The sequence below is a fragment of the Cervus canadensis genome, chromosome 28, assembly GCF_019320065.1.
Source record: "Cervus canadensis isolate Bull #8, Minnesota chromosome 28, ASM1932006v1, whole genome shotgun sequence".
Lineage (NCBI taxonomy): Eukaryota > Metazoa > Chordata > Mammalia > Artiodactyla > Cervidae > Cervus > Cervus canadensis.
Genome location: NC_057413.1, coordinates 25,538,522 through 25,551,231, shown reverse-complemented (window position 1 = coordinate 25,551,231; position 12,710 = coordinate 25,538,522). Strand labels below are relative to the sequence as shown.

The 12,710-nt window shown below is 35.9% G+C and overlaps 1 protein-coding gene across 1 annotated transcript in view; it reads left to right on the top strand.

Annotated features, from left to right (window-relative positions):
• The first annotated feature begins 606 nt into the window (after positions 1-606).
• LOC122429259 (butyrophilin subfamily 1 member A1-like) overlaps positions 607-12,710 on the top strand; it is a 197,182-nt gene continuing 185,078 nt past the window's right edge. The window contains exon 1 of the mRNA XM_043449492.1: positions 607-625. Coding sequence (XP_043305427.1) covers positions 607-625 — 19 coding nt within the window. The remainder of the gene's footprint in view (positions 626-12,710) is intronic.

The window sequence follows — 12,710 nt, the reverse complement described above, 5'->3', positions numbered from 1 at the left end:
CAGCTGCTAGATGGTGTTTATCTATATCCTATTACATTTAACATTGTACGTGAATAAGTAACTAAATTTGAATTCCTTTTTATTTCTGAGCCATGATGTTTAAAATGATGTTTCCTATTTCTTTTTCAGATGACCTTCAAAAACAAATAGGTAAGTTTCTCTCAGTTCAGTTCAGTTGCTCAGGCGTGTCCTACTCTTTGCGACCCCATGGATTGCAACACACCAGGCTTTGCTGTCCATCACCAACTCCCAGAGCTTGCTCAAACCATTGAGTCAGTGATGCCATCCTACCATCTCATCCTCTGTCATCCCCTTCTCCTCCCACCTTCAATCTTGCCCAGCATCAGAGTCTTTTCAAATGAGTCAGTTCTTTGCATCAGGTGGCCAAAGTATTGGAGTTTTGCCTTCAGCATCAGTCCTTCCAGTGAATATTCAGGACTGATTTCCTTTAGGATTGACTGGTTGGATCTTCTTGCAGTCCAAGGGACTCTCAAACGTCTTCTCCAACACCACAGATCAAAAACATCAATTATTCAGCGCTCAGCTTTTTAATGGTCCAAATCTCACATCCCTACGTGATGACTAGAAAAACCATAGCTTTACTAGATGGCCGTTCGTCGTCAAAGTAATGTCTCTGCTTGTTAATAAGATGTCTAGGTTGGTCATAGCTTTTCTTCCAAGGAGCAAGTGTCTTTTATTTTCATGGCTGCAGTCACCATCTGTTGTGACTCTGGAGCCCAAAAAAAAAAAAATCTGTCACTGTTTCCCCATCTATTTGCTATGAAGTGATGGGACCAGATGTTATGATCTTTGTTTTTAGAATGTTGAGTTTTAAGCCAACTTTTTCACTCTCCTCTTTCACTTTCATCAAGAGGCTCTTTAGTTCCTCTTTGCTTTCTGGTGGTTATCTGCGTATCTGAGGTTATCGATATTTCTCCCAGCAATCTTGACTCCAGCTTAGGCTTCATCCAGTCCAGCATTTCACATGATGAAGCACCCTGCATAGAAGTTAAATAAGCAGGGTGACAATATACAGCCTTGACGTACACCTTTCCCAATTTGGAGCCAGTCTGTTTTTCCATGTCCAGTTCTAACTGTTGCTTCTTTATCTGCATACCGATTTCTCAGGAGTCAGGTCAAATAGTCTGGTATTCCCATCTCTTTCAGAATTTCCCACAGTATATTGTCATCCACCCAGTCAAAGGTTGTGGCATAGTCAATAAAGCAAAAGTAAAATATTTCTGAAACTCTCTTGCTTTTTCGATGATCCAGCGGATGTTGGCAATTTGATCTTTAGCTCCTCTGTGCCTTTCTAAAACCAGCTTGAACATCTGGAAGTTCACGGTTCATGTATTGTTGAAGCCTGGCTTGTAGAATTTTGAGCATTACTTTGATAGCGTGTGAGATAAGTGCAATTGTGTGGTAGTTTGAGCATTCTTTGGCATTGCCTTTCTTAGGGATTGGAATGAAAACTGGCCTTTTCCAGTCCTGTGGCCACTGCTGAGTTTTCCAAATTTGCTGGCATATTGAGTGCAGCACTTTCACAGCATCATCTTTTACGATTTGAAATAGCTCGGCTGGAATTCCATCACCTCCACTAGCTTTGTTCGTAGTTATGCTTCCTAAGCAGAAGGGAATAGCAAACCACTTCAGTATTCTTGCCCTGAAAATCCCTTGAAGAGTATGAAAAGGAAAAAAGTTTCTCTAATGCCCTTGATATTCCAAACACACACTCAGTTAGTCAGTCAGTTGAGCTGCTCAGTCATGTCTGACTCTTTGTGACCCCATGGACTGTAACATTCCAGGCTTCCCTGTCTATCACCAACTCCCAGAGCTTGCTCAAACTTATGTCCATTGAGTCAGTGATACCATCCAACCATCTCACCCTCTGTTGTCCCCTTTTCCTCCTGCCTTCAATCTTTCCCAGAATCAGGGTCTTTTTTCCTATGAGTCAATTCATCGCATCGGGTGACCAGAGTATTGGAGCTTCAGCTTCAGCATCAGTCCTTCCAATGAATGTTCAGGACTGATTTCCTTTAGGATTGACTGGTTTGATATCCTTTCTGTCCAAGGAACTCTCAAGAGTCTTCTCCAACACCACAGTGGTGCTCCACTTTCTTTATAGTCCAACTCTTACATCCATACATGACTACTGGAAAAACCAGAGCTTTGACTAGGTTGAACTTTGTCAGCAATGTAATGTCTCTGCTTTTTAATATGCTGTCTAGGTTGATCATAGTTTTTCTTCTAAGGAGCAAGCATCTTTTACTATCATGGCTGCAGTCACCATCAGCAGTGATTTTGGAGCCCAATAAAATAAAGTCTATCACTGTTTCCATTGTTTCCCTATCTGTTTGCCATGAAGTGATGGGACTGGATGTCATGATCTTAGTTTTTTGAATGTTGAGTTTTGAGCCAACTTTTTCACTCTCCTCCTTCACTTTCATCAAGAGGCTCTTCTTTCTCCAAACTTTGAATATTTACTGTCTTTTTAACCCTAAACCATCTGTTGGCTTGCCTTTATCCTTGATGTCTACTCTAACTTCCCTATTTAACTCTTTAGGAACTTCATTGATATTAAATTCTCTCCACTTTTTTTTTTACCTTACAACTGGCTTTTTCCCAAAGCTTCCTTTTTCATTTCCTATGTTCCTTCCCTATAAAAAGGGCCCCATACTATCATTCAGATTTTTGCCAGTTTCATTATAAATTTTGTGATATAATTTCATTATAAATTTTGTGATTTTCCATCTGGAAGCAAGGAAGATGGAACGCGGAAGATGGAAACATGGTTTGCAGTCTATATTTATTATCTGGAGCACTTTCATTAACTTGGAAAATCTGTTCTGTTTTCAAAATTCAAGTGGTCATTGATATGCCACTTATGCCTTCCAAATTTTATGACGTTAAGATAAGATTGCAAATTTGTTGAGTGAAGTTTCTCCAACTCTTGGACTTTCAGAGACTGTAAATTCAGGTGTTAATTCATAGGTACAGTATGGGCTTTAGAATCACTCTTCCAATGCCCTTTGACCATTCACTAGAGTCTTTTTTCGGGTGCACAGATATTTTGCATACCATTCCCTGGGATTATTTTCTCTCATATAATAGTAATTTACTTGTTCTTGCACTTTATTGACATAATTTTTAACTTGTCAGACTGCAATAAGTTTCAGTGTTTGTATTGTAAAAGGACTTAGTATATTGAGCAAAGATCATTTATAGTGTATCTCTCCATTTTGAAATTTTATGCAAATGACATGAGAGGCTAGAGTCTGAAGAAACTCCAAAATGTGTGTTTAAAGAAACACTAATATAACCACTTGGATTCCCTGGTAGTCTAGCTGGTAAAGAATCCACCTGCAATTCGTGAGATGTGGGTTTGATCCCTGGAGAAGGGAATGGCTACCCACTCCAGTATTCTGTCCTGAAGAACTCCATGGACTACAGTCCATGGGGTTGCAAAGAGTCCCACGTGACTGGACAATTTTCACTTTCACTTTCAATATAACCATTAAAAGTTTAACATTCTTCTTTTGATACTGATATCTTTTGTTATATTTTTAGTTACAGATTGAATGAAAGTAGGGAATGCACTTCTTTTAGGTGTGAAGTATGCCTCATTTGAGTACTGCAATTGATGTAGTTTTAACTAGATGGGTGCTTTTGTTGTAGGCTTCCCCATGACTTCTTAAGTATCTGACTCCAATCTGTGTGCATGCTTGCATTGTGTTCTGGAAAACAATAGTACAATGAAAAAAGGTCCTGTGAAATATATATGATTGATATTTTTATCCTGGAAGAAATCCTTTTATGCCTCTTTTAGTGTCATTTTCTATCTTTGTACTTTTGAATCAAGAGGTGGGGGTCAGGAGGGGATGCAAAAAGCATGCCACTAAGTGGCAAGATGTCTTCTGGAAAACTTTGTTCCCAGGCCTAAAATACTTGACCCTTTGATACTTGGAGTAAGCATATAAGCATTTTATGTTTCTGTCATCTTCCCATTAGAATGAAGCCAAATGTTTGTGGATTTTTTTCCCCCTACTGTAATTAAAGAGTCACTGAAAGCTTGACATTCTCCTCAAATAACATTTTCTCATGTAAAATGTTTTACAAGGGAGTGCAGTACTGGAGTTACTTCAGTGTATTTACCTGACTTCATATAATATCTGGTACAAGTGCATGCTTGGGGCAAGTGCATGCTTTAACTTTATGCATCTTTAGTACTTTATTTTTCTTACCTACACCATGAGGGCTGTGGGATATTTTTTCTTCTAATAACACCTATGTTTTGTTGAAGAGATAGTACACTTGCTATTTCTGGTGTTTTACTTTGTTTTGTTTATCTATATTATAGTTGCTTTACAATACTTTGTTAGTTTCTGCTCTACAGCCTAGAGGATCAGTTATGATATATATATATACATCCACACGTTTTTAGATGTCCTTACCAGGTCACCAGGGAGCATTGAGTAGAGCTCCCTGTGCTCTACAGTAGTAATAATTATTATATATTATAGCTCTCATTTTAGTTGTATATTTTATACATAGTAGTTATAAGTTTGTTCTCTACATCTCTGACTCTATTTCTGCTTTGCGAATATGTTCATCTGTACTATTTTTGTGTATTCCACATGTAAGTAATATTATATGATATTTGTTTTTCTCGTTCTGACTTACTTCACTCTGTATGACAATCTCTAGGTCAATCCACAAAAAATATAGATCAGTAAGAGGACAGAAAGTCCAAAGATAAATCCAAGCAAGTGGGATCTTAGTTTTCTGAACAGGGATCCACCTCATGCCCCCTGCAGTAAAAGCACAGAGTCTGAACTACTGAAGTGTCAGGGAAATCTCCCTAATAATATCTCAAATAGCACTCTAGTGTTTAAATTGTGCTTGCATTTGATTCTGAAGGAAACAGACAATACAGTCCCCACATGGGTGCTGCTTATCCCAGAGAAAGACCTGACCTAGCTCCTCCCATGCTGTCATTTCCAGTCCTGTTTCTTGGCATCAAAGAGGTAAATGGAAGTGAAAAAACTGGTTCCTCTGTCTTCTGAGGAGACTATCAAGCCTTCATTGAAAATGGTGCCAGTTCTCAAAAATTTTGGTCAGGTTGAGCCACACTGTGAGGAATGGAAGTTATTCAAATGTTTGTTCCTTTCCTTTCCTGTCATTGCACCTTCATGTTGAATGAATTTTGAGATCTTTCCCTTAATATTTTATCAATAAGTGTGAAGAGAAAAATCCCAAGTCCCACTGATGTATTTCCCTCCGAACTAGTTAAAGTTGCATCTTTTTCTCATAATTTTGTCTTCATTTAGGCATTCGTTGATAGAAACATACCTAAAACACTTTGTAAATAAAGATGATGTGAATAGAGGCACCCAAAAACCTAATTCTGTACTTTTTGCTAGGAGCAAAGTCTTAAGAGTCTTGATTCAGTGTGTATGGTGAACTTGAATAACTAAGCTACAATAAAACTGACAGCTACTATATATTTTCATTAGCTGTCAAGAAACTGATTAGAACAAACATATTGAATAATAAGAGCTTAAATAAAGTCAAAAGGTGCACAAAAATTTTGAAAGGGTAACTACCTGAACTAACAGTTCTAAACATCTTTCTTCATCCACCCCATCCCCCTTTTAATAGAACATTCTATGTTTGAAAGACAGCAGCTTTCAGCCACTATTGTTGAGTCTGTTTTGGGTCCATGATGTGCAAACCTGCATGTGTTTATATGTGTACAGATACAGTTAACATCAGTTTCAGATTCTTCAAAACATTTTATTTTTCTTCATGTTTGTTTTCCATGATATTCACCTGACGCTTTCCATTTATTTCCAGGTGATCTTCTGAGAAAACTTGGTAAGTTTGTAACAACTCTTCACTCCAGTAACTCTTCCAGTGACTGTTTCCACACTGTATTGAACATTCCCTGTCCTTCTATCATTACACCATCCATGGGCTCACTTTTCACATGGATGGCCATTCACTTCTGTCCAGTTTTTGGATATGAACCTCTTTCTTATTCCATCATTTCTGTTGTTTTTCCCCTATGTTCCGTCATTACTCATTGATTTTTTTTTTTTATTGCATCTTTTCCACCTTTCCTTCTTATCACATTGGCTTTGTGTGTCTTCCAGAGACTTCCCAAATGGGATCATGATTTTCTGAGATGACGGGACTGAACTCATCAGCACATGTTACCATGCTCTTTGTTTTCTGAGGAATGTCAGTTAATTTAGGACATTTACAAGTACCCGAGTTGAAGGGGGCGGTTACTCTACAGTTAATATTTCCAAAGCTTAAGAGAAAGAGGATTCCCAATTGAATAATGAAGTTTCTCCCTCCATTGTCCTGTCAAAGATCTTATAAAATCCTATGTGATCCACTGGATCGTATGAGATTAGGTCTCACTCTTTTACTATTCTTGAACAAATTACTCAAATGATCCAGTCCTACAAATATTTGCAATACATTCTTGTCTTTTCCCCATTAATGTGTAGTATTTATACTTCAAAATTTTTATCAGTCTTATTATTATTTCTGCAAACTGCAATGTCTCTTCAATAGTTAAACATGGAGGTTTTATCTTGAGAAAAATTGATAAAGGACATATGTCAATTTTCAGGACTTTTTATGTGAATGACAAGGAAAGCTGTTGTCCTAGGATGATTCCAAAATTTTCCTTCATAAAGCACTTCAAATTCAAAGTAGAACATCTTCCTCTTCTAATGATATTTTTCAATTACCTCTTGGTTTACAGACAGGATAGAACTTGGGAACATATACTTTTAAGGCATTTAGCAGGCTTCATGTGAATGCAGCCATAAATCAAATTTCTGACAGAGGCATACTTTCATTATATACTTTTGAATCACATTACAGTACCTAGTTCATGTATTTGAGCATGTTTGTCATTTGTTATGGGCTTTTAAAAAAAGCTGGAAAGCCCAATTCAAGACCAAATATTGATTCAGTTTTTCCCAAAGGAAGCTTTCACGTGGTAATTCCTTTGCAGAAAAGGAGGAGGGAACTTAAAACAGCATTGCTTCTCATGAGTTACATGGCCTTTGGGACATTAGGTTCTAAATCTCAGAGAAGTGGAATCACTTTATTGAGTGAATAAATAATGGAAAGAAATTGTTGTCATGTCTTCCTCACATTGTGCATTCATTCAGTTTGACTGGTTATTTCTTCCTTTTATTTTTCAGATATGGGTGAACAGGATAGAGGCAAGTCCCAATAATATTTCACACTGGGTACCTTGTAATGTTTCATCTCTTTGACTTTGGTCTTCAATTCTCAGTGATCATCTTCCTCGCCTGCAAAGTAGATATGAATTTACATCGATTCTCTCTCATTTCATCATCATTTTAACTGAAGGGTTTCATCTTCATGGTTTATTCAATGCCCCATTACTTTTGTTTTACTTTGTCCCATCAGTACAATTTATGCAGACATTCACTCTTTGTAAAGTGTATACAAATATAAACTTAACTCAAAAATTTTACAATTTTTAGCTTTCTGATCTGAATGCTTAGTTCTTTGTATTTCTTTTCAATGAAGATACGTGTAAATCTATGGCTGATTCATATCAATGTATGACAAAAAAAAATAAAAATAAAGACCACATGGCACATAAAAAAAAGAAGAAAATTACACAGATTTTTCATTGTATTTCACAGACAAAATTCAGAAAAAATACTATAATTATATTTGAAATCCCTGTACTCCCAAAACAGTTTTAAATGCATGTTTTCTTGATGTTTCAAACATTTCCCACCTTTTCATCAAATGTCAACAATGGTTTGCAGTCTACAGTATTTCTACAATTCTAAGGCAATATTTTGCATGTCACCTTCTCTTATATCCCTCTCTTTTCTGGTCTGAAAGCCTGAATAAAATCTGAAATGATTCATTGTTGAAGGTCATCCTTACACTGCCTTAAAATCTGGGAGTAGTACCCAGATATTTTTTCCTAGAATTTTTTGATATCCAAAGAGAATAATTTTCACTGTTACTTTTATCAACACAATTGTTAATATGGACATCTGCAATTGCTTCAGCTATTTGTGAAAAGATTGTATATTGTTAGAAATGTTAAAAAAAAATAGTGCATATTTCTAACTTAAATATTTTACATGAATGAAATCATAATCTCCGTTCTGTAATGTTCCATAAGATTTTTTTCCATAAAACACAAAATTATTCATTAAAATTTAATATCCTCTTCTTTTCTAAGGACATTTTTCAGACCACATTTGTTTTCAGGGGAAATTTATCTCTTTGAAGCATGCAGCAGAGTTCATGCAGTCATTGCTACAGATAATGTTTTGAACATATGGGTGATATTTTTCTCTTCGGTTCCTCATCTCTTCTTAACAAATTATGTTTGCATGGGTTCATATTTACCTTTATTTGAGAAGGTGATTGAGATAAGATGAGATTCTTTTTGGCGTGAACTAAAATACAAAAGGTAACCGCCACTACCAATACACCTGAAATTTTTCCTCAAGTAACTGTATAAGTGTGTTCTCTATATTTCTGACTCTATTTCTGCTCTGTGAATATGTTCATCTGTACTATTTTTGTGTATTCCACATGTAAGTAATATTATATGATATTTGTTTTTCTCATTCTGACTTACTTCACTCTGTATGACAATCTCTAGGTCAATCCACAAAAAATATAGATCAGTAAGAGGACAGAAAGTCCAAAGATAAATCCAAGCAAGTGGGATCTTAGTTTTCTGAACAGGGATCCACCTCATGCCCCCTGCAGTAAAAGCACAGAGTCTGAACTACTGAAGTGTCAGGGAAATCTCCCTAATAATATCTCAAATAGCACTCTAGTGTTTAAATTGTGTTTGCATTTGATTCTGAAGGAAACAAGCAGTACAGTCCCCACATGGGTGCTGCTTATCCCAGAGAAAGACCTGACCTAGCTCCTCCCATGCTGTCATTTCCAATCCTGTTTCTTGGCATCAAAGAGGTAAATGGAAGTGAAAAAACTGGTTCCTCTGTCTTCTGAGGAGACTATCAAGCCTTCATTGAAAATGGTGCCAGTTCTCAAAAATTTTGGTCAGGTTGAGCCACACTGTGAGGAATGGAAGTTATTCAAATGTTTGTTCCTTTCCTTTCCTGTCATTGCACCTTCATGTTGAATGAATTTTGAGATCTTTCCCTTAATATTTTATCAATAAGTGTGAAGAGAAAAATCCCAAGTCCCACTGATGTATTTCCCTCCGAACTAGTTAAAGTTGCATCTTTTTCTCATAACTTTGTCTTCATTTAGGCATTCGTTGATAGAAACATACCTAAAACACTTTGTAAATAAAGATGATGTGAATAGAGGCACCCAAAAACCTAATTCTGTACTTTTTGCTAGGAGCAAAGTCTTAAGAGTCTTGATTCAGTGTGTATGGTGAACTTGAATAACTAAGCTACAATAAAACTGACAGCTACTATATATTTTCATTAGCTGTCAAGAAACTGATTAGAACAAACATATTGAATAATAAGAGCTTAAATAAAGTCAAAAGGTGCACAAAAATTTTGAAAGGGTAACTACCTGAACTAACAGTTCTAAACATCTTTCTTCATTAGAAAATTGAATGTGTTTGCCCACCCACCCACCCCACCCCCTTTTTAATAGAATATTCTATGTTTGAAAGACAGCAGCTTTCAGCCACTATTGTTGAGTCTGTTTTGGGTCCATGATGTGCAAACCTGCATGTGTTTATATGTGTACAGATACAGTTATCATCAGTTTCAGATTCTTCAAAACATTTTATTTTTCTTCATGTTTGTTTTCCATGATATTCACCTGACGCTTTCCATTTATTTCCAGGTGATCTTCTGAGAAAACTTGGTAAGTTTGTAACAACTCTTCACTCCAGTAACTCTTCCAGTGACTGTTTCCACACTGTATTGAACATTCCCTGTCCTTCTATCATTACACCATCCATGGGCTCACTTTTCACGTGGATGGCCATTCACTTCTGTCCAGTTTTTGGATATGAACCTCTTTCTTATTCCATCATTTCTGTTGTTTTTCCCCTATGTTCCGTCATTACTCATTGCATCTTTTCCACCTTTACTTCTTATTACAGTGGCTTTGTGTGTCTTCCATAGACTTCCCAGATGGTACAATGATTTTCTGAGATGACGGGACTGAACTCTTCAGCACTTGGTTATCATGCTCTCCTTGTTTTCTGAGAAATGTCAGTTAATTTAGGACGTTTACAAGTACCCAAGTTGAAGGGGGCGATTACTCTATAGTTAATATTTCCAAAGCTTAAGAGAAAGAGGATTCCCAATTGAATAATGAAGTTTCTCCCTCTATTGTCCTGTCAAAGATCTTATAAAATCCGATGTCATCCACTGGATCGTGTGAGATTGAGCCTCACTCTTTTACTATTCTTGAACAAATTACTCAAATGTACCAGTTCTACAAATATCTGCAATATATTCTTGTCTTTTTCCCATCTATGTGTAGTATTTATACTTTGATAGTTTTATCAACGCTGCTATTATTTCTGCAAACTGCAATGCCTTTTCAATAATTAAACATGGAGGTTATATCTTGCAGAAAATTGATAAATGACGTATCTGAACTTTCAGGACTTTTTATGTGAATGACAGGGAGAGCTGTTGTCCTAGGATGATTCCAAAATTTTCCTTCATAAAGCACTTCAAATTCAAAGTAGAACATCTTCCCCTTCTAATGATATTTTTCAATTACCTCTTGGTTTACAGATAGGATAGAACTTGGGAACATATACTTTTAAGGCATTTAGCAGGCTTCATGTGAATGCAGCCATAAATCAAATTTCTGACAGAGGCATACTTTCATTATATACTTTTGAATCACATTACAGTACCTAGTTCATGTATTTGAGCATGTTTGTCATTTGTTATGGGCTTTTAAAAAAAAAGCTGGAAAGCCCAATTCAAGACCAAATATTGATTCAGTTTTTCCCAAAGGAAGCTTTCACGTGGTAATTCCTTTGCAGAAAAGGATGAGGGAACTTAAAACACCATGGCCTCTCATGAGTTACATGGCCTTTGGGACAATAGGTTCTAATTCTCAGAGAAGTGGAATCACTTTATTGAGTGAATAAATAATGGAAAGAAATTGTTTTCATCTCTTCCTCATATGAGCATTCATTCGGTTTGACTGATTATTTCTTCCCTTTGTTTTTCAGATAAGGCTGAACAGGATAGAGGCAAGTCCCAATAATATTTCACACTGGGTACCTTGTAATGTTTCAACTTTTGACTTTGGTCTTCAATTCTCAGTGATCCTCTTCCTCGCCTGCAAAGTAGATATGAATTAACATCGTTTTTCTCTCATTTCATCATCATTTCAACTGAAGGGTTTCATCTTCATGGTTTATTCAATGCTCCGTTACTTTTGCTTTACTTTGTCCCATCAGTACAATTTATGCAGACATTCACTCTTTGTAAAGTGTATACAAATATAAACTTAACTCAAAAATTTTGCAATTTTTAAGTTTCTGATCTGAATGCTTAGTTCTTTGTATTTCTTTTCAATGAAAATTACACAGATTTTTCATTGTATTTCACAGACAAAATTCAGAAAAAATACTATAATTATATTTGAAATCCCTGTACTCCCAAAGCAGTTTTAAATGCATGTTTTCTTGATGTTTCAAACATTTCCCACCTTTTCATCAAATGTCAACAATGGTTTGCAGTCTACAGTATTTCTACAATTCTAAGGCAATATTTTGCATGTCACCTTCTCTTATATCCCTCTCTTTTCTGGTCTGAAAGCCTGAATAAAATCTGAAATGATTCATTGTTGAAGGTCATCCTTACACTGCCTTAAAATCTGGGAGTAGTACCCAGATATTTTTTCCTAGAATTTTTTGATATCCAAAGAGAATAATTTTCACTGTTACTTTTATCAACACAATTGTTAATATGGACATCTGCAATTGCTTCAGCTATTTGTGAAAAGATTGTATATTGTTAGAAATGTTAAAAAAAAATAGTGCATATTTCTAACTTAAATATTTTACATGAATGAAATCATAATCTCCGTTCTGTAATGTTCCATAAGATTTTTTTCCATAAAACACAAAATTATTCATTAAAATTTAATATCCTCTTCTTTTCTAAGGACATTTTTCAGACCACATTTGTTTTCAGGGGAAATTTATCTCTTTGAAGCATGCAGCAGAGTTCATGCAGTCATTGCTACAGATAATGTTTTGAACATATGGGTGATATTTTTCTCTTCGGTTCCTCATCTCTTCTTAACAAATTATGTTTGCATGGGTTCATATTTACCTTTATTTGAGAAGGTGATCGAGATAAGATGAGATTCTTTTTGGCGTGAACTAGAATAGCAATTCAACAAAAATAAAGTTATATCATCATTGCATAAGGAAATGTTAATAGTGGTTCCTAAGAACAAATCTGGCATTTTTCTAGAAGTAGTTCAGTACACTCTAACTCACCCCTTGTGGATATTTTATGTGAGATGATGATTCATATTTAGTAGCAACAAGGGACTTTATTAAAGGTAAACAATCAAATCATAACAGCCCAAGTAGTGGCCAAATAATTCAAGAACATTTTCAAAAGGTAACCGCCACTACCAATACACCTGAAATTTTTCCTCAAGTAACTGTATAAGTGTGTTCTCTATATCTCTGACTCTATTTCTGC